This window comes from Mytilus californianus, unplaced genomic scaffold (genome assembly GCF_021869535.1).
Source record: "Mytilus californianus isolate M0D057914Y unplaced genomic scaffold, xbMytCali1.0.p SCAF_7, whole genome shotgun sequence".
In the NCBI taxonomy this organism is placed as follows: Eukaryota; Metazoa; Mollusca; class Bivalvia; order Mytilida; family Mytilidae; genus Mytilus; species Mytilus californianus.
In genome coordinates, this window is record NW_026262723.1 from 116,747,211 (window position 1) to 116,770,105 (window position 22,895).

The window sequence follows — 22,895 nt, forward strand, 5'->3', positions numbered from 1 at the left end:
ATTTATTAACCAATTTGTGACCTCTCTGGTGTTTCATGATCATGATAAAGTTGATATTTTAAGCCATTTTGTGCCACATGTGATCCTTGTCCTTTTAATAATTAAAGCGTGAGGCTTGCATAGCTTTTAAAACAAGAAATGATTGTAACAGGATGCTGTTACGAAGTCTCCCAAACGAAGCTCCCATAATTCGTAATTCCCAGGGTCGCCTGACATTGGGCAACGTCCAGTGAAAATTGGTTTGGTCCAGTAAAGTTATATGCATTAGTGATGCCTGGGGACTAACCTTGTATATCATTCAAATCATCTTGGCATGACAAACCAAAACCTGGTTTAGGGGTGGGGATCTCGACCATTTACAAGATACTAGAACATTGGGGGTGGGGAGGAACCCCTGGGGACTGGCCCTATACGTCATTCAAATGTTCATTACTTGACAAAAAGGAATAAATATGGTTTAGGGGTGGGGATCTCAACCATTTACAAGATATTAGAACATTGGGGGTGGGGGAACCCCTGGGGACTGACCGTATACGTCATTCAAATGTTCGAGACATGACAAATAGGAATATATATGGTTTAGGGGTGGGGATCTCAACCATTTACAAGATATTAGAACTTTCTTAAATGGCAGGGGGTGGGGGTGACCCCTGGGGACTAACCCTGTATTTCATTTGATGTGATTTATCATGGCAAACCAGAATATATATGGTTTAGGGGTGGGGAATTCGACCATTTACAAGATATTAGAACTTTCTCAAATGACAGGGGGTCGGGATGACCCCTGGGGACTTATCCTGTATATCATTCAAACCATCTTAGCATGACAAACCAGAATATATATGGTTTAGGGGTGGGGATCTTGACCACTTACAAGATATTAGAACTTTCTTAAATGGCAGGGGGTGGGGGTGACCCCTGGGGACTAACCCTGTATTTCATTTGATGTGCTTTATCATGACAAACCAGAATATATATGGTTTAGGGGTGGGGATCTCGACCATTTACAAGATATTAGAACTTTCTCAAATGGCAGGGGGTAGGGATGACGCCTGGGGACTAACCCTGTATATCATTCAAACCATCTCAGCATGACAAACCAGAATATATATGGTTTAGGGGTGGGGATCTTGACCACTTACAAGATATTAGAACTTTCTTAAATGGCAGGGGGTGGGGGTGACCCCTGGGGACTAACTCTGTATTTCATTTGATGTGCTTTATCATGACAAACCAGAATATATATGGTTTAGGGGTGGGGATCTCGACCATTTACAAGATATTAGAACTTTCTCAAATGGCAGGGGGTCGGGATGACCCCTGGGGACTAACCCTGTATATCATTCAAACCATCTTAGCATGACAAACCAGAATATATATGGTTTAGGGGTGGGGAACTTGACCACTTACAAGATATTAGAACTTTCTTAAATGGCAGGGGGTGGGGTGACCCCTGGGGACTAACCCTGTATTACATTTGATGTGCTTTATCATGACAAACCAGAATATATATGGTTTAGGGGTGGGGATCTCGACCATCTACAAGATATTAGAACTTTCTCAAATGGCAGGGGGTCGGGATGACCCCTGGGGACTAATCCTGTATATCATTCAAACCATCTTAGCATAACAAACCAGAATATATATGGTTTAGGGGTGGGGATCTTGACCACTTACAAGGTATTAGAACTTTCTTAAATGGCAGGGGGTGGGGGTGACCCCTGGGGACTAACGCTGTATTTCATTTAATGGGCTTTATCATTTAGAACATTTTCAATTAAAAAGATTGTGTCTATCACAAACGGTTTTCAATTTATAATCATTTGAAAAATTTAAAAAATAAAATCCCATAGGGTTCTATAGTAAAACCCTCTTTTCTTTTTGCCCCTCAAAGTACCCCTTTATAAACCCCATTGCACAAACAAAACCCTGATTGCACCACTAGACATGTTAGTCTAACATATTGTGAAACCCTAAGTTAATCTGACAAGCGGTTTTGGAGAACGGGTGCGGACAAGTTCAAATTTAAAAGCGGCGGAAGAAGAAGAAGAAGAAGAAGAAGAAGAAGAAGAAGAAGAATAATAATAATAAGAACTGAGCAAAAACAATAAGTTTTCCCAAACTTCGTTTGGGAGACTTAATAATAATAAATGTGGATAATGTTCACATGTGGACACAGATGATGCCCCCGCTTGCATATAATATAGTTATAAAGGGACATAACTGAAGAACGGTAAAAGTGACGCTACCCAAATTTGAACTTGATCTGAGTTTTGTGGTAATAAGCATTGTGTGTAAGTCTCATTAACATTTGGTTGAGGCTAACTAAAGTAGAGAGCAGAAACTAAAAATTCAGCAATTTTTCGGATTTGTAAAAAACGCATAACTCTAGAACGGTTGTGTATAAGTTTTATAACATTTGGTTGAGACAAACTAAAGATAGAGAACCGAAACGAAAAATTCAGCAATTTTTATGTTTATAAAGGGACATAACTCAAAAATGGTAAAAGTGTCACCACCAAGTTTCGTACTTAATCTGTATTATGTAGTAATAAGCATTGTGTATAAGTTTCTTAACATTTAGTTGAGGCAAACTAAAGTTAGAAAACAGAAACAAAAAAATTGTACTTGATCTTAGTTTTGTAGTAATGACTATTGTGTATATGTTTCATAATGTTTGGTTGGGGCAAACTTAAGTTACAGTTAACTTGAAATTACTTGATATAAAGGGGCATAACTCTAGAACAATAAAAGTGACGCTATCAAAATTCAAACTTGATCTGTGTTTTGTGGTAATAAGCATTGTGTATAAGTTTCATAACATTTGGTTGAGGCAAACTAAAGTTAAAACTAAAAATGTAAATATTGAGAGTGAAGAAATAATGTAATGCATGACTTATAGTGGTGGAATCTGTATCTTGTATGATTTTTATTGTTCCTTTTCAAAAATTTGCAGAAAGTAGTCCTTATTTGCGACGTCATCAGGCAAAGTCGCCTTTTTTCATGACGTCACAATAGGCAATAAAATTTGACGTCATAATTAAATTTCAACCAATCATTTGCCGAGAACAGATAATTCACTAGTTAGAAATAGTTTTTCTCACACCAATCATGAAATGTGAAAAAAGCACAAAAATTAGAAAAACATATTTCACCACTATAACTCGTGTATTACCATATTCCTCCACACAATTTAAATTATTTAAGAAGCTCTGCAAGCCTTGTTTTTCAAATATTAAAATTGAACTGTCTTGAGTGGAGAAATATCGAAACACACTTGTGTCTGTGGTGGAATCTATGCCTAGTGGCAGGAATAAAGGGGGAACAGCATAGGTCACCACAATCACATTGACATCAGATCTTCGACTATACTCTGTTAGATTTGTTTATCGCTCGTCTTAAATCTGAAGACATCCCATAAGGGGTCATCTGCAGTGATCTTTTAGCATCCAATCAAATCAAGTTTCAGTATTTTTTACTATAGACTATTAAAAAAATTGTCAGGAAAACTGCAAATTATTTCCAAATAGTCCTGCAGCCGGTTGTACGAACGTGTCATTAGTCTAATGAGTCATTAAGTCTTCATTAGCCTAATGCATCATAAAGGCTTAATGAAGACTTAATGACCCATTAGGCTAATGCCACGTTCGTACAACCGGCTGCTGACATTTGATGTTCTAACTAGATAATTTCATTAAGGATGTTCCCTACTATGTTTCAAAATAACAAGGTTTTTAAAAGACTGTTATAAATTGATATATAAATAAAGAAACTAAAAAAGCAGAAAAAAATGAAGGGTCCGTGTGCTTGTTTTTCGAGATATAAGCCAATGAAAATTTGGCGGGAAATACCTCTCTCTAGACTTTTCATACATTTAACATTGACACCTTTTTCTTCCTAAAAATGATGAAAAAATAACAAGGATTTTATAAGATTTTCAAAGATGACATTTTAAACTATATGTAATCAAATTACGGAAAGAAAAGTAGGGGTTAGTGGGCAAATTTTTTAATGGCTCTACATGGATACAACCAGAGGATTCCAAATATCTGGCAAAAATTCAAAAACAAGAGGAGCGAACATCCTTAAAGTAGAAGATTAGTCTAAATTTTGTGTTTGCTCTTATAACTTTATTTTCCCCTATTTTATTTTCTTGTTTTATAATCTTTTTGGTACTTATTTTACAATCATGATAATGACTTAATATACCTGGACCAGCCAGTAACAGCATAACCTCTGATTGTTTGGAACTTCTGTTTTTCTTTCTCCTGTAGAGCCAGCCAGACTAGATGATTTTCTATGTGGTAACCAATGTTTGTGACATACATATTTGATCCTGTTGCTCCCTTGAAAGCACTACCTAACCAAATGTTTGGAAACAGCTTTGAAAATTTGTCCCAAATATCTGAAAAAAAAATGATAAAAAATTTAAATTCAAAATTCATTTTCTTTGATTACATGGCCACCAGTAACTAAGAGTAACTACACTAAATAGCAAATACGATGTCCATCCATGTGTGTACATCAGACAGAAAAGATATGTTTTATAAGAGAACAAAATATTTTAATTGAAAAGAAACAATTTTTCAATGAGCATATTCCTGAAGAGATATATATTTTTTCACTATATTTTGAATTATCATTCTTCATCCCACAATTTTACAGATTTTCTAATATTTAATGGGCAGGAGTCCAGAGTGAGTGTGAAAATTGAACCTTGTCTGTATTCTAGTAGTGATAACTACAATTCAGACACTGAACTAGCTGTCAGTAACTGAGTACTCTCAGATCTGTACTTAGTGTCTTTTTTTGTTGTAAGGGATGAGGGATCGATTTATACCCTGCCACGTCCTGTCTGTGTTTTTGTTTGATGTTTTTCTTTGTATCGATCTGATGAGTTGAGCCTTTTTGAACTGATTTTTATAGTTTGTTCTTATGTTGTGCTGTTACACCACTGTCCCAGGTTTGGGGGATGGTTGAGTGCTCACCAAGGATCCGGAAATTTTTCACACAATTTCAGTCATTTTGAGGTGATTGAAAAGTTGGTGCCCCTTTCAAATTGTTGATGTCAAACTAGATTCATAGCATCAACGAACTTGTATTGATGTTTCATCGCATTTACTAAGTAAATTTCTTACCATTTTTCTAAAAACCTTCAAGAACAGTTTAGGGAAGGCAACAGTTTAAAATTGATATGATTTTAATGACTCAAAATGGTTAATTTCTCAGACATTGCTTTCGTTTCTTTCCATTTGACAAAATTAAAACCGGAAGTTTTGCGATAACATTAAAGTACGAATAATTCCGGATTCATTTCAGGGATTCGTTTTGTTTATCAAATTGACAGGAAATCACCGGCTTCTTTATATTTTATTACCTTTAAAAATGTTTGAATATAACAGATTATAGTTGCACTCGTTTATTTTAACATGAAATCAATTTGCATTTTATGATTAAATATTTAATTTGCTGAAGACAATTTCACGCATGCGTATTACATAGTAAATAAAGCACATGTGTTACTCATGAAAAAATACTTTTTTCTACGTCAATTAAAGTAAGGTTTATTTTTAAATCAGAATTGATGATTGTCTTTGCTGAAAGTAATTAAATAATGAATACAATTGTCAGGGAATTTTAATTTCTTAAAGATATTATTCTGAGCTTGTGATCAATGTGACCAATTGTCAGGTGTGAATTAATACCACAGGTAAAAAGTGATTAGCGATCATTAGCCAATGTTTCCCGGAGGCATTGATATAGATATTAGGAGGGCCCTCAGGATTATCAAACTACTGGAGTGACAGTTTTATTACAGGAAAGGGATTATAAACAAAAACAAGTGATCACAAGTGGAAAATGGCGATTAAGAAACCCGATTTCAAACATTAGGTCAATGAAATGACCGAAATTATTTCTGTTAAAAAATAAAATTTGTCCTAAATCCCAATTACTCGTTTAGGACATATAGCTTTCATCTTAGGACATGACCGGCAAATATGACCGTTTCCGGACCCTTGGTGCTCACAAACCTGTTTAACTCCACCACATTCTTCATGTGCCTGTCCCAAGTCAGGAGTGTAGTTCAGTGGTTGTCGTTGGTACACGTCTGTCATATTTGTTTTTCGTTAATTGTTTTCTTATAAATTAGGCCGTTAGTTTTCTCAATTGAATTGTTTCATATTTTTCATGTCGGGGCCTTTTATAGCCGACTATACGGTATGGGATTTTTTCATTATTGAAGGCAGTACAGTTGCCTATAATTGCTTACATCCATTTCATTTGAACTTTGGTGAATAGTTTTGCCTCATTGGCAATCAAACCACATCCCCTTATTTTTATATAAGTAGAAGAAAACTGTTCATCAAACCAGAATATATTTAGAGGCCATTAGTCAAACAAACAACTATGTGTTTCCTTGCATTTTCCATGTTATCATAAATATGAAATATATTGTACATGTGTACTATAATTTGTTTTTTTCTAAAGACTATTATTATTTACAGTTTTGTGGGAACCATGAAAAAAGATAAAATAAATTTGCTTAAAAAAAATATTTAGTTATTTAACAATCACAAAAAAATGTTAAAAGGAGGAAGGACAAGAGCCATCATTTGACCCCTGAAATTACTAAAATAGACACCCAGTATGTTGACCCCTGAAATGACTGAAATAGACACCCATTATGTTGACCCCTGAAATGACTGAAATAGGACACCCATTATGTTGACCCCTGAAATGACTAAAATAGACACCCATTATGTTGACCCCTGAAATGACTAAAATAGACACCCATTATGTTGACCCCTGAAATGACTAAAATAGACACCCATTATGTTGACCCCTGAAATGACTAAAATAGACACCCATTATGTTGACCCCTGAAATTACTAAAATAGACACCCATTATGTACATGATGTACTTTTTTAATGTTTTACCTGGTGGCAATAAAAACTTTGTCAAATAATGCCATACCATAGGTTCTACAAGGCCTGCCAATCCAGATTCTGTAATATAAAACATTAAAAACTTTGTCAAATAGTGCCATATCATAGGTTCTACAAGGCCTGCCAAACCAGATTCTGTAATATAAAACATTAAAAACTTTGTCAAATAGTGCCATATCATAGGTTCTACAAGGCAATTTGGATTGTAATTAAATATTTGACACAGCATAGGTTTCTGACACAGAATGAATGTGGTCAAAGAACTTAAAATTTTCAATTTACCTATTCAAACCATATCATTATTATTTGTTTTTATATATAAATCAGAAATAACCAATTTAAAATGGAAAATTTTAAAGAAAAAAATGGAAAAAAAAATCCCCCCAAATTTTTTGAACCCCCTTATGATTCATCACCCCCAAACTATCCCATCCTTACCTTTGTGGTATGGTACCTTGAAGTACAATTTCAGAGAGATCCATACACTTGAACACAAGTTATTGTCTGGAAACTAGAAAAATTCTTGTTTTTTTGCCCCTTTTTGGCCCCAAATTTCTAAACGTTTAGGGCAATTACTCCCAAACTCAAACCCAGCTTTCCCTTTGTGATATGGAACCTTGCAGTACAATTTCATAAAGATCCATACACTTACACACAAGTTATTGTCCTGAAACTAGAAAAATGCTTGTTTTTTTGCCCCTTTATGGCCCCTAATTCCTAAAATTTTGAGGGAATTACCCCCAAAATCAATCTCCGCCTTCCCTTTGTGGTATGGTACCTTGCAGTACAATTTCAGAGAGATCCATACACTTGAACACAAGTTATTGTCTGGAAACCAAAATCAATCCCCGCCTTCCCTTTGTGGTATGGTACCTTGCAGTACAATTTCAGAGAGATCCATACACTTGAACACAAGTTATTGTCTGGAAACTAGAAAAATGCTTATTTTTGGCCCCTAATTCCTTAACGTTTTGACGCCAATGTCATACTAATATACGACCGCAAAATTTGTTTGCGGTCGTATAAAAACTGCAAGTTTCCTTAAAATTACCAATTAAGTGGCAACAACCTAACAATGGACTGTTAGATTTGTCTGAAAATTTCAAGGCTGATAGAACTTGGCCTAATGAACATTTTAACCTCTCATCAGATTTGCTCTAATTGCTTAAGTGTTTGAGATATATTAGCCAAAAACTGCATTTTACCCTTATGTTCTATTTTTAGCCATGGTGGCCATGTTTTTTGACGAAACAGAAAATAAAACACAAACTTTATTCTAGATACCCAAAGTATCATTCAGCTTAAGTTTGTTGGAATTGGTTCAGTGGTTTCAGAGAAGATTTTTTAAAGTTAGAAAACATGATAAACAAATTGTGTAAAATTGTCCTTAAAGGGCAATAACTCTTTAAGGGGTCAATTGACAATTTTGGTCATATAAAAATTATTTGTAGATCTTACTTTGCTGAACATATTTGCTGTTTACAGTTTATCTTTATCATTAATACTATTCAAGATAATAACCAAAAACTGCAAAATTTCCTTGAAATTACCAATTTAGTGGCAGCAACCCAACAATGGGTTATTAGATTCATCTGAAAATTTCATGGCTGATAGAACTTCACCTAATGAACACCTTTACCCCGTGTCAGATTTGTTACTCCTTTGGTTTTTTAGATATAAGCCAAAAACTGCATTTTACCTCTATGTTCTATTTTTAGCCATGGTGGCCATGTTTTTTGACGAAACAGAAAATAAAACACAAATTTTATTCTATATACCCTAAGGATCATTCAATTTAAGTTTGGTTGGAAGTGGTTTAGTAGTTTCAGAGGAGAAGATTTTTTAAAGTTAGAAAACATGATAAACAAATTGTGTAAAATTATCCTTAAAGGGCAATAACTCTTTAAGGGGTCAATTGACAATTTTGGTCATGAAACTTATTTGTAGATCTTACTTTGCTGAACATATTTGCTGTTTACAGTTTATCTTTATCAATAATACTATTCAAGATAATAACCAAAAACTCCAAAATTTCCTTGAAATTACCAATTTAGTGGCAGCAACCCAACAATGGGTTATTAGATTCATCTGAAAATTTCAGGGCTGGTAGAACTTTACCTTTGAACACTTTTACCCCGTGTCAGATTTGCTCTAACTGCTTTGGTTTTTGAGATATAAGCCAAAAACTGCATTTTACCCCCATTTTCTATTTTTAGCCAAGGGGGCCATGTTTTTTGACGAAACAGAAAATAAAACACAAACTTTATTCTAGATACCCTAAGGATCATTCAGCTTAAGTTTGGTTGGAATTGGTTCAGTAGTTTCAGAGGAGAAGATGTTTGAAATAGTTAACACCAGACGGACGACGATAACGACGAAGACGGATGCCAAGTGATGGCTAAAGCTCATAGTTCCTTCGGAATAGTGAGCTAAAAATGAGCTTTACTTTATAAGAAATTTGAAACTAATGTGTGCTTATTTCACAATCACTTGTAAGAATAACTCTACATCTCTTGTGAACACTGAAAATGAGGAAGAAAACACAATTTTTTTTAAATTGACTACATATTGTCAGTGTCATTACTGATATCAAATTTCAGGCAGGTCTGATTCTAAGTTCCTGAGAAAATATGCAACAAAATGTCATTCATGGCCATATAAAAGTATTTGGTATATAGGAGGTTGATGATCAATGAAAACACCACACACCATTGATTTGTTCACATGGAGCTTGCTATAATTTGTAATTTCTGACAAAAGTGCAGCAAAAAGTTCATGGGATGAACAGACAGGGTGATAGATGAACAGATTCACAAAATTTATAAAGTTTAAACTAATTTACATGTACTTCACATAAAACAAAATTGTATCAAAAGCTGTGTGTGAATTATACCAGTTATGATTGTAATTATTCCACTCATTCTTGGAGCTGTGATTGGGAAATAAAAAATTTTTGATTGTTTTTTTTTCTATATAAAATTCCTGCAGTTGATTTATGCTTGAAGCAGGTAGTGTCAATAAGTGATGGAAGCCATCACAGAGGCCCTGTCTGCACAGTGATGCAATTTTTATGAAAACAACATTATTCTATGTAAAGTCAGAGGTCAATAGTGATTCACCATTTGAAAATTCCCCATATATTTCATATAAAACAAACTATAAATAATGGTCCTACTTACAGTAAGTTATTTTTTTGTTCGAATTAACTAAAATTTTTCCATTGAATACAGAAATGTCTGCAGTTTCTTGCAATAATTGAAATACATTTATCATTTTTACTTTTAAGGAAATCACTGTTCAACCATTTCATCCCCAACGAATTCTTGAGGTATCACATACTGTTTGCCCAACAATGCCTCAAGGCATTGTCTTTCAGCATTGTTTTAATCAAATTAGCAACGAAAATACAGGAGTTATGATTGACAAAATTGACTCAGTCGTGGGGCATATTATAAAATTTGTTTCTTAGCTTTTTTTGTGCAATCATACCGTTTAAATTGGACAAATACTGTAGAAACTTTGTACAAGCCGAGGAAAAAATTAATAACAATCTTATCTTCGTCATCTCTGAAGAAAATAATCACTGGAATACTCTAGTATTATCCAGTAAAGTTAAACTGTTAAACTTTTTAGTACTAAAAAATGTGTTAGCATTAACAAGCCATGAAATAAAATGTTTTAAATAGAAAAAAATATTTGGTAACTCTGCATTATACTGGTAAGCATATACTACTACATTTTGTATATATACCTGTGTGGTACAAAACTATGTTTTATCAACCTTAAATTCTTTGATATAAATGAAGCTACAAAATGCAGCAGTTTACAATATACTGCTCATCACTTTATCCAAGCATGAAGACTGACAGTTTATTTGTATATTAGTAAGGTCAATGCACTACAAGTAAAAGGACTTTTAAAATTATGTTGAAATAGAAGGTCACATTGTCATATTGTAGGACATGAGGATACACTCAAAACCCTTTAATAAAATTAAGTTAATCATATGCAATTAATAAATTCTCTCTAGCTGCCTTTCAAGAAAACAGACTGAGAGAGAATCACTTTAATAATAAAGATAAAGTATCTTTTATATAAGAATGCCTTGCCATTAAAATATTTAATAATAAAATGCTTCGCTGGGGCGCAGCTTGATACGACCGCAGAGGTCGAACCCTGAACAGTTGGGGCAAGTATGGACACAACATTCAAGCTTGATACAGCTCTGAATTTGGATTGTTATTAAATATTTGACACAGCATAGGTTTCTGACACAGAAAGAATGTGGTCTAAGAACTTGAATTTTTTTAATTAACCTATTATGGTCCAATGTCCAAAATCAAAATACATGGTTAGATTCAGCATATCAAGGAACCCCATATATTCAATTTTTGTTAAAATCAAACAAAGTTTAATTTTGGACCCCAACTTGGACAAACTTGAAAACTGGGCCCATAATCAATCAAAGAGCTGAAAGCTCTGAGGAAAAATGACGCCACTGTCTCTAATATTGTGATATTTTTTATGCAAGTCTTGATTTTCACATACCGTAATACCGTAAGTTTAACATTGCAACATGTCTCGTAAGCATATAATTGATATTCGTATATGTGTCTGTTTTTTCAGTACAAATGAATAGGTCAAGACTACCTGAATGATCTACAGTATCCAATTACTACTGGCTGTTTTTTGTATAAATAAATAGGTCAAGACTACCGGAATGATCTACTGGCTGTTCTTTTGTACATATAAATAAAGACTACCTGAATGATCTAAAGTATTCTAAGTACTGTGATTTTTTTCTTGCAATTACATTTTTCTAAATCAAGAATATAGACTACTAGTATCCTTTTCAAACCAAATGATTATGAAGAGCCTGTTGTTAGCAAGCTCTTATACCCCACATACTCATTAAATAAGTTACTAGTGACCTAGTTATTTCTGTTACTTGAAGCAAATTATATTTCTGTATATTTAGACAATAGTATAATATTGTTTTACTAGTTTTATTTCACCTTGAAGATTAGACAAATAGGGATACTCCTTCGATTTTTTATTTCATGTCAGTCAGGTCGCTTTATATGAAACTTGAAACCACTTCTCTGCCATATTGTTATTTTATAACAACTCTGCCCTTGACCATGTTGACCCATGTAATTGATATTCATTCTTTAACCATATATCATAGTCAGTTAGTTTTTGATTTTGCACTCCCACACCACCTTTCATGTCTTTCAGGTCAAATGTCTGTCTCCATTTAAGTTAATGACATTGAACAATCATGGTATTAAACACAATTTCAATAGTGATAATGCTGTTCTCGTGGGTCACCATATATTCAACTTGGGTAGCATTCCAGTTATTGAAATTTGTGTCAGATTAGAACAATGATCTAGATTTTTAGGAATGGATCTTATAATTTAATATGGAGCCATAGTATGGGACCCCTACACGGTAACAAAAAAAAAACAAGCTTGAAAGGATACAATGTCAAGCGGCAAAATCTATCACCAGAGATTACAAGTCAAAAGAGGATGGACGGGATACGTCTCTAAAATGCTTGCTGAACTGGAACTACAGCAAGATCTCCTGACAAGACGAACAAAGCGTTGAAGCCAGAAGTTAATATTTATGTAAAAAGTAGTTGAGTGGCTGATTCCCGCTATTGAACCATACTGTCATTCTATAATATCATTGCGTAAGTATTTCTGTATTGGCCTTGTTATTGGTCCATGTCTTAGGTGTATTGGTCTGAGGCGAAGCAGAAGGCCAATACTGCTGGCCGAGGACCAATAATAAGGCCAATACAGAAATACACGTAATAGTATCTTTATTAATTAACTACAGTGTTACAATATTTTTTTTATTTCATTTCACAAGAGATAAACATTTTTACCTTGAAGTGGAACTATCCAAATCTCAGTTTCCTTTTATAAGATGCAATATCTAATGATTCGGTGCCGTTTGACTGCTGGCCGAGAACCAATAATAAGGCCAATACAGAAATACACGTAATAGTATCTTTATTAATTAACTACAGTGTTACAATATTTTTTTTATTTCATTTCACAAGAGATAAACATTTTTACCTTGAAGTGGAACTATCCAAATCTCAGTTTCTTTTTATAAGATGCAATATCTAATGATTCGGTGCCGTTTGAAGTATCTTCAGCCTTTTCTCATCTGATGAATTTTTCTACCCTTTCCAGTCACTATAAAGTGTTACAACTTTAATTTAGACACAGCACATAAATAGTAATTGGAAAGGTACTGCCATTGCATGTGTAATGCAAATATATTTAAAAAAAAAATAATGTAAGAGTTGAAATTGATACAACTATCCATAAGCCAATTGACCAAAGAACGAAGATTTGCACAATTACAGAATGCATATGCCTGGTTCGGGTTTAAAAATAAACGACCGTTTAAATACAAAACATGAGAAGCGACAATAAACAGTAAAAATCGATTTGTACCATCGGCATCGACATGATGAAATTATGAGGTCGTCAAGAAATGAACTTTGTGATAATTTACTCGTTCCCCAAACCTGAAATAATCCCATCGTCTACTTTCAAAATGCTTTTTAAATGAATGGGACCGTCTTTAACCTAAAATATATGCCATACTGAACGTTTCAGCTTGTTTATGGTGAGTAAATCTGCGTCTTACAAACAACTGTTTACTTTCAGTTTGAGTTTATCGTGACTTATGATCTAAAAACTAGAGACACTCCGAAATCCTGTTTTGTAAACAAAGATTCATATGCACCGCGTGGGTATAACCGTATTACTAATTTCCGATTTTTAAAATCTTCGTAAATCTGGATAAAGACCAGTTTCTATCCAATGGATATCAAAATGATTCCGATTTTCACTTTTTTTAATGATTGTAAAGTTGAAATGGCATAAAAGGCTGACATTATTTAGAACTATTTTGTCTAGCGATTGCTGATCATTGGAGGGTAAAAAGTCCAACACCATAACAAAACGGATCTATTTATCATGTATACATACCGATTGTTTACGATTGTAAGACATGTGCATAAAAGTGAAAGCTCGAATAAATATGAAAAATATAACAAAGGGATAGCTCCAAATACCATTTAATAACAAAAAACATATGGACAGGTCAAGATATCTTTTTGGTAAATAAAATAAAGTATGTAAACTGGTTCCCGTCCGACTACAACACTTTGTTCGAGTGTAGCGTAATACAAGCAGATTCCAGTTAGTATGTAAAACAGTAAATATGAAACCGAGTGCGGTAGGCGGAGGCAATAATCGACTTCCGTAAGTTCTGGTCAATGGTATCGGAAACATGCCGCTAATAGCGTCATTTTCCAAAAATCTAAACACGTTTAGATTCAGCATATCAAAGAACCCCAAGAATTCAATTTTTGCTAAAATCAAACTAAGTTTAATTTTGGACCCTTTGGACCTTAATGTAGACCAATTTAAAAAACAGGACTTAAAATTAAAAATCTAAATACACGGTTAGATTTGGAATATCAAAGAACCCCAATAGTTCAATTTTTGATGAAATCAAACAAAGTTTAATTTTGGACCCTTTTGACCTCAATATGAACCAATTTGATAGTGGGGCCTACAAATTAAAAATCTAAATACATGGTTAGATTCAGCATATCAAAGAACCTCATATATTCAATTTTTGTTGAAATCAAACAAAGTTTAATTTTGGACCCCAATTTGGACCAACTTGAAAACTGGGCCCATAATCAAAAATCTAAATACATGTTTACAGCATATCAAAGAACCCCATATATTCAATTTTTGTTGAAATCAAACAAAGTTTAAATACTGGACCCTATCTTGGACCAACTTGAAAACTGGGCCCATAATCAAAAATCTAAACACATGTTTAGATTCAGCATATCAAAGAACCCCAAGAATTCAATTTTTGTTAAAATCAAACTAAGTTTAATTTTGGACCCTTTGGACCTTAATGTAGACCAATTTAAAAAACAGGACTCAAAATTAAAAATCTAAATACACTGTTAGATTCGGCATAACAAATAAATAAATGTGATCAAAGATTTTACAAATCTAATGCGGCATACTGTGCAATTAAAGATTACTTCTTGAAATTTTTCAATATTTGAAATTTGAAAAAAAAAATAATATTTGAAGAATAATTCTTTTTAATTTCTGAAATCTGAAATGAGAAAAAATTGACCCCCCACAATTTCTTTTTATCCCCCCCCCCCTTTTTTCCCTCAAAAAATTCTTTCCCTCAAGATATGGTCATAATCTCAATTCAAATTTCCAATGGAGTTGGCAACCATAATTACCCATTTAAATTTACCATAGTGCTAACTTAATCTATTTTATAATAGAATTAAAAATATAGTGTCAAATCTTTCATATTTTTTTTTTGTAAAAAAAAAGATGCAACATTTGCAGATATTTTTACTGGTCTTCCTTTATAAATATGCATTTCTTTAAACATAATTTAAAAGCAGTGTAAGGGAAGTAACCAAAACGTTGTATTTGGATTACCTCCCTTACACTGTTTTAAATTATCTTTATTGTTCATTAACCATTACTTTATACATAATTTAAAAGCAGTGTAAGGGAGATAATTTCAATGATGTATTTGATTTATCTCCCTTACACTGCTTTAAATTATGATTTGTACTAAAGTATTTGTCCATTAACCAGGACAACCTTGTTTTTCCCCCTTTTTTGCCCCTAATTCCTAAACAGTTTGAGCAATAACCCCCAAAAGCAAATCCTAACCATCCCTTTGTGGTATGGAAACTTGTAGTATAATTTCAGAGAAATCCATACACCGCTCCACAGTTATTGTCTGGAAACTAGAAAATGCTTATTTTTGGCCCCTAATTCCTTAACTGTTGGTACCATAACCCCCAAAATCAATCCCAACCTTCCTTTTGTGGTATTTAACCTTATGGTCAAATTTCAAAAAGATCCATTCACTTAAACTAAATTTAGAGTGCGAAAACCAATGTGTCTTCGGACAACGACGACGATGACAACGTCATACCAATATACAACCACAAAATTTTTTGCGGTCGTATAAAAACTTTGTCAAATAGTGCCATATCATAGGTTCTACAAGGCCTGCCAAACCAGATTCTGTAATATAAAACATTCAAAAAGCCTTTACATTCATGTAGTATATATATCAGGATGTTTCTGCTGTTTGTTAAAGAAAGTGTTATGTAATTTTTTTGCTAATTTTGGAATTGAATAACCTTATTGAGCAAGCTTACAATACCCCAACAACATATAATGGGTTGCAATCTAATGTAAGGTTCTAGATTTATAATACGGAATCTACTTTTCTGTATTAATTTCAGTCTCTTTCTAAAGACTTTGACCTGAGTTAAGTAACCTCAAAATATATGAAGATCTTCTTTCCATTTTGTGACAATATTTCTAAGTATGGTTGATATCCATATAAGGTTCTGAAGTTATTATCCAGAAACCCTTTTTCCACTTATTTCAGTCTATTTGTAGTACCTTTAACCTTGACCTTAGACATAGAGGACCTCAAAATCAATAGGGATTTTCCACTCTTGATATATGACCATAGTCAGGTTGCAATCCAATACAAAGTATTTATCACTTGGATCTGCTTACCTTCTAAGAGCAACTGAGATCGTCCCCCAAATGTGAGTGGAACTTGTATAGTTCAGTCTTAAGTACTCTATTTAGTGTTAAATATACTGATGTTAGTCTTTTTATAGTTTTTATTTTCAGTTTCTTTTTGAGAATGAGATTTGAATGTCCCTTTGGCATATCATATCTCTTATTTCTGAAAACCAACATGACTGAAGACATTAAAAGATGACAATCAAGTAATACAGGTAGTTCTGTATGTCTCAGCACGTCGTCCCACATTATAGCTTTGAACTTACCAAGTAATACAAGTAGTTCTGTATGTCTCAGCATGTCGTCCCACATTCTAGCTGTGAACTTACCAAGTAATACAAGTAGTTCTGTATGTCTCAGCATGTCGTCCCACATTATAGCTTTGAACTTACCAAGTAATACAGGTAGTTCTGTATGTCTCAGCATGTCGTCCCACATTCTAGCTGTGAACTTACCAAGTAATACAAGTAGTTCTGTATGTCTCAGCATGTCGTCCCACATTATAGCTTTGAACTTACCAAGTAATACAGGTAGTTCTGTATGTCTCAGCATGTCGTCCCACATTCTAGCTGTGAACTTACCAAGTAATACAAGTAGTTCTGTATGTCTCAGCATGTTGTCCCACATTATAGCTTTGAACTTACCAAGTAATACAGGTAGTTCTGTATGTCTCAGCATGTCGTCCCACATTCTAGCTGTGAACTTAGCAGGTAGTTCTGTATGTCTCAGAATGTTGTCCCACATTATAGCTGTGAACTTACCAAGTAGTACAGGTAGTTCTGTATGTCTCAGCATGTCGTCCCACATTATAGCTTTGAACTTACCAAGTAATACAGGTAGTTCTGTATGTCTCAGCATGTCGTCCCACATTCTAGCTGTGAACTTAGCAGGTAGTTCTGTATGTCTCAGCATGTTGTCCCACATTATAGCTGTAAACTTACCAAGTAATATAGGTAGCTCTGTATGTCTCAGCATATCGTCCCACATTATAGCTGTCAACTTACCAAGTAATATAGGCAGTTCTGTATGCCTGAGCATGTTGTCCCACATTATAGCTGTGAACTTATCAAGTAATACAAGTAGTTCTGTATGTCTCAGCATGTTGTCCCACATTATAGCTGTCAACTTACCAAGTAATACAAGTAGTTCTGTATGTCTCAGCATGTTGTCCCACATTATAGCTGTGAACTTACCAAGTAATACAGGTAGTTCTGTATGTCTGAGCATGTTGTCCCACATTATAGCTGTGAACTTACCAAGTAATACAGGTAGTTCTGTATGTCTGAGCATGTCGTCACACATTATAGCTGTGAACTTACCAAGTAATACAGGTAGTTCTGTATGTCTCAGCATGTTGTCCCACATTATAGCTGTGAACTTACCAAGTAATACAGGTAGTTCTGTATGTCTGAGCATGTCGTCCCACATTATAGCTGTGAACTTACCAAGTAATACAGGTAATTCTGTATGTCTGAGCATGTCGTCCCACATTATAGCTGTAACTGATGGATATTTGACTTTAATGTAGTTTAGAACAGCTTTACAGTGAGAGAAGAACAGTTGTTGTTGTGTTAGGTTCTGTACATGCATTCTTTTCTTACATTTATCACAGATCCCAATATGATACACCTGTAATTGAATATCAATTATTTTATTATTTTTTCAATATCAAGAGAAGGTACTTACAAAGGGCTATTGTCCATCTTTCTTTGAGGTAAGAGCTTGTAAGTTCCTTTCTAAAGACCTTAGAGCAACTGTCATAAAAGTTCTGCTTCTTGGATACTTTCCTTTAGTGTTTCACAGGACTTTTGACGGATGCACATTCAATTCATATCCTTTTTATTTTCTATTTAAAATATTACTCATAAAAAATAAGTTTTTACTGGGCAATCACTGACATTATAAACAGCAATTACATATATATACAATGTAAGTTAATTAAATAACTGACCTCATCAGCTCCGATATGGAACCACCGTAAACCTTGATGTAGTTCCATTACTTGATCTATCATCATACATACTGCCATCAAGGAATCTGCTCATAAAACAATACATTCATTAATACAATTCTCATACTGATCATTAAAACACTATTCTTCTATCCATCTATCTGATCACGCCTAAATCACTTGATTCACTTTAAAGCAAAGCTTCCATTACCAGAAAAGTAGCATCTCTCTCTCAGACTGTTCACAAAATGATATTACAGCATATTGAAGGATTGGACTAATATTCAAATTTGTGTTGTTTGAAAAGTACTTAGATAATTTGTAAACAAATACATGCAAGTTTATTGCAGAGCCTTTAAAATCACATATGTAAATTTTTTTGGAATATCACACTTAGGTATATGATACACAAGCTTTGAAGGCAAAATACATGTAAATGACATAGTGCTACAAAGTGTTTGCAACTTTTCTTTATATGTGCTTCTGATTATATAAAATTGCTTCCGAATCTTACAAGATCTTTTTCTATAAAACACATTTGAAAACAGGAAAACATTGTTAAGTACTGTTGTTTTCCCAGTACTTGAGGTGTATGCTAATTTTTATAATTTTAAAGTTTTGTATTCACTTAGTGCAGATATTATAGCACAGGACAACATGATTCTAAACCCAGTTGGGTACTTTTGAGCTCCATTCAGTAGCAGTTCTACTTAGCATTTTTGTATACAGTATTGGTTTACTTACAACTTTGTTCTGTTGTCTTGTATACCTTTTTTATTGAGTTAAAGTGTTTTTTTCTGAACTGCCTTCCTGAATATGCATGAAATAATTGCCACTGGACATTTATCAACCAACAATCAATCAACAAATTTTTCTGAACTGATTTTTAGTGTATGTTCTTCTATGAGCCTTTTAACATTTTCCTGATCAAGAAATCTTTTTAAATTGGACATGTTGTATACACACTTGTCTGTTATGAAGACCATTTTGTTATGCTATTGATAGTTGTCACATTGATGTATACGATGCAGTCCGGTAAATCCGCCCACATAAGGCTTTGATCGTATGTATTTCTGCTTAATTATATACAAATTGTATCAAATTTAACAAAAATCGATTCACTGACAAATCAACTTTGAGTAGTTTATCTCACTTTCCAAAAATATCTGAAATAAATTTTTAAATCAACAAAACAAGTGGGTCATCTGTGTTTTTATCGGTATATGTGTTTGTGCGGTAAATCTGCCCATGTGCAGTAAATATGTATGAAGGGCCAGTTTATCACATATCTATGAAAGGAAAAGGTGATCTGTTAATAGACCACTTATAAAGGGATTCCAGACAATCGAAAAAAAATAAATTTCAAGTCAGAAACTAGTTTTGTAAGCAATAATATGATTATCGTTAGCTTTAGGAACTGTATTATATATATCACTAGATATTTTCATAATAAAGGATTTTTCTTTAAAATTTGACATGCAGTGATGATAAGTACAGTTCCTATGAATAAAATATTTACGAAAGTGACAATAACGGAAGTAAATGGGAGTGGGCAGGTTTACCGGACGGGCGGAGCAGATACTTCTGTATTCCACATCTTCTTTTAACAATATTCATTGATTATTTTATATTATTACCAAAGTTTAGAACGACAACATGGATAAGGAGACATGGGTTAGGTTACAACTTCTTTATACCGTATATCAAGTTTTTTTGTGTGCGTTTAATTTTCGCTTTGTTCGCGGTAGCTAAAGAAACGCGAAAATTTGATGCTAATTAGTGGCGAGCTATTGTATTAATAGGTGTCATAACCCAAACAATTGGCATTTAATGTAAAAATATAATAAAATTAATCACTTTTACACGGATATTTGTATATCTGTATTCCTTCAATTTTTAGAATGCCCCAATGTGCATAATTTACGTTCCTTAAAATTTCTCTAAATTGTGAACTTTCATTTGGTTTACTCGTATATATTTGTGATGATTACCTGTCAATCAATCAATTTTGGGTTACTTTCATCTTTAACAATGCGATACAGTTATATTTTTGAGTGTATTTTCCCATTCAGTAAAAATTATACACATTGAAAATTTAACCTGCCCATTTTGTCATGAAATCGTGAAAAAAAAACCTATATACGATATATCATTACCTGGATTAAGGGGACAAAGAGCCACAGGATAGTTTGGAACTTCTGAATATATCATTACCTGGATTGGAAGGACAAAGAGCCATGGGATAGTTAGGAACTTCTCTCAGTGATCTGAATTTCTCATGTTTCAACACAAACTGCAAAAAATAGGGTCATTGATTCATTTATATGAAATTTCATACCATCTCCATATGTGATTTTTTTTGGGATCTTATTTCTGTAGAAATTCTAAGAAGAAGTTACTGTACTTTTCTATTGATTTTTTTTTGAGACAGTTTTTTTTCAGGGCGATTAAGTGCTTGACATATTATGAAACCACCTGTCTATTCTGACAATTTCCTTTCAGTTTATTTTCATTCCCTTTAATAGTTGCTGTCTCACTAACATTTACCTCATATCTCTTGTTACATTCATCATATTAAGTTATACATTCTTGTACACTTACATCAAAAATTTGTAAGGGTTCCGCGGAACCCAGTGTCTCGCCTACTTTTGCTGTTAGTCGCAGGCTCAACAAAAATGGGGAAATAATTATTAAAAATTTTCCTCTAGATACTATCTTTTGAATGTAAGAAGCTTCTGTTCAAGTTTGGTAAGAATCCAGGATAGTTTATGAATCTAATAAATGTTTTAAAAACTTTAACTGCTGACTGTATGTAATGTTAACTGGAAGAAAACTAAGTCCATTTATAAGTAAAATATGGAAAAACAGGAACAAAATTTGAACAAAATTTCCTTCTAGTTACTAGCTTTTGATCATAAACAAGCTTCTGTCCAAGTTTGGTACAAATCCAGGATAGTTTAAGAAAGTTATTAAAATTTTGAAAACTTTAACCACAGAGTGAATGTAATGTAAACTGGCAGAAAAACTAAGTCCATTCATAAGTAAAATACGGATAAACAGGATTTTTTTTTTTACAAAATAAGTCCTGGGGAAAACTTAGAATTATTTGGCAACTAATCTGATACATGTACATATGTTTAGGTATATGATTATTTCCCACAGTATTTAAGAATGTTGTCTCATGTGCATCATGTCCAATACAGAATTAGAATAGAATGTACCTCAAAATGACCAAAGGATTGCACTAGAGGGATTATAATCAAACTATTTTCTTCTGCTAGTTGTTGAATTCTGTAAATTGCTTCTTTGCTACAAAAGAGTATATATTGATGATTGATTTAAGCCGCATCAGCACAAAACCAAAAGAATATAGAGACCACACTAAATAAAACGTTAAAAAATAACTTACTTTTGCCAATGAGACAACTATCCACCAAAGTTCAAATAAAGTGAATGTAAGCAATTATAGGCAACCGTACGGCCTTCAACAATGAGAATAACCCATACCGTATAGTCGGCTATAAAAGTACCCGACATGAAAAATATGAAACAATTCAATTGAGAAAACTAACGGTCTAATTTATAACAAAACAATTTACGGAAAAACAAATTAACTGAGGACAACCACTGAACTACAGGCTCCTGACTTGGGACAGGCACATAAAGAATGTGGCTGGGTTAAACATGTTTGTGAGTGTTCAACCCTCCTCTAACCTGGGACAGTGGTGTAACAGCACAACATAAGAACAAACTATAAAAATCAGTTGAAAAAGGCTTAAATCATCAGATCGATACAAAGCAGAAAAACATCAAACATAAACACAGATTGGACATGGCAGGGTATTTATCCATCCCTCATCATTTGTTTTATCAATGTAAATTCAATTTCAAATAGTTTATTATCATGTCTGTGAAAAAAGATGCAGGAGCAAGACTTAGGCATACTGTTTCAGGTGTCTTAAGCATCAACAATTGTTAAAGTGTGTGACTAGGTTAGAACTGGTGATACATCATGTACATATCTGTGTGTTTATTCCCTGAATAACCTTGATAAAAGTGTATAAACATAAATTAGACATTCATTATTTATACAACCTGTCCAAAACAAACATTTAACATACATGTTTTGAATAAATGTTCACAAAAGATTTCTGTTAAATAAGGTTTCCTTTAATAGAAAAACAAAGGATGTGTGATATCCATTCATGACACAAAATAAGTACATGTACATGTACAGTAAAAAACACACAAAATTTCTTCTGTTGTTAGCTATGAATCATATTTTATCAGTAAATGGGTATATAGCTATATATAGACATGATAGATATTGTAATCAGCTATATACAGTATATATGGTA

At 33.5% G+C, this 22,895-nt stretch overlaps 1 protein-coding gene across 2 annotated transcripts in view; it reads right to left on the reverse strand.

Moving 5' to 3' along the window:
* The window catches only part of LOC127709338 (hexosaminidase D-like), a 40,934-nt gene that overhangs the window by 7,275 nt on the left and 10,764 nt on the right, over nt 1-22,895 (reverse strand). For both annotated transcript variants that reach the window (XM_052214809.1, XM_052214808.1), the window contains exons 5-10: nt 21,759-21,846; nt 20,752-20,830; nt 18,538-18,623; nt 18,032-18,215; nt 6,940-7,008; nt 4,210-4,405 (exon numbers count right to left, since the gene is read on the reverse strand). In XM_052214809.1, coding sequence (XP_052070769.1) covers nt 4,210-4,405; nt 6,940-7,008; nt 18,032-18,215; nt 18,538-18,623; nt 20,752-20,830; nt 21,759-21,846 — 702 coding nt within the window. The remainder of the gene's footprint in view (nt 1-4,209; nt 4,406-6,939; nt 7,009-18,031; nt 18,216-18,537; nt 18,624-20,751; nt 20,831-21,758; nt 21,847-22,895) is intronic.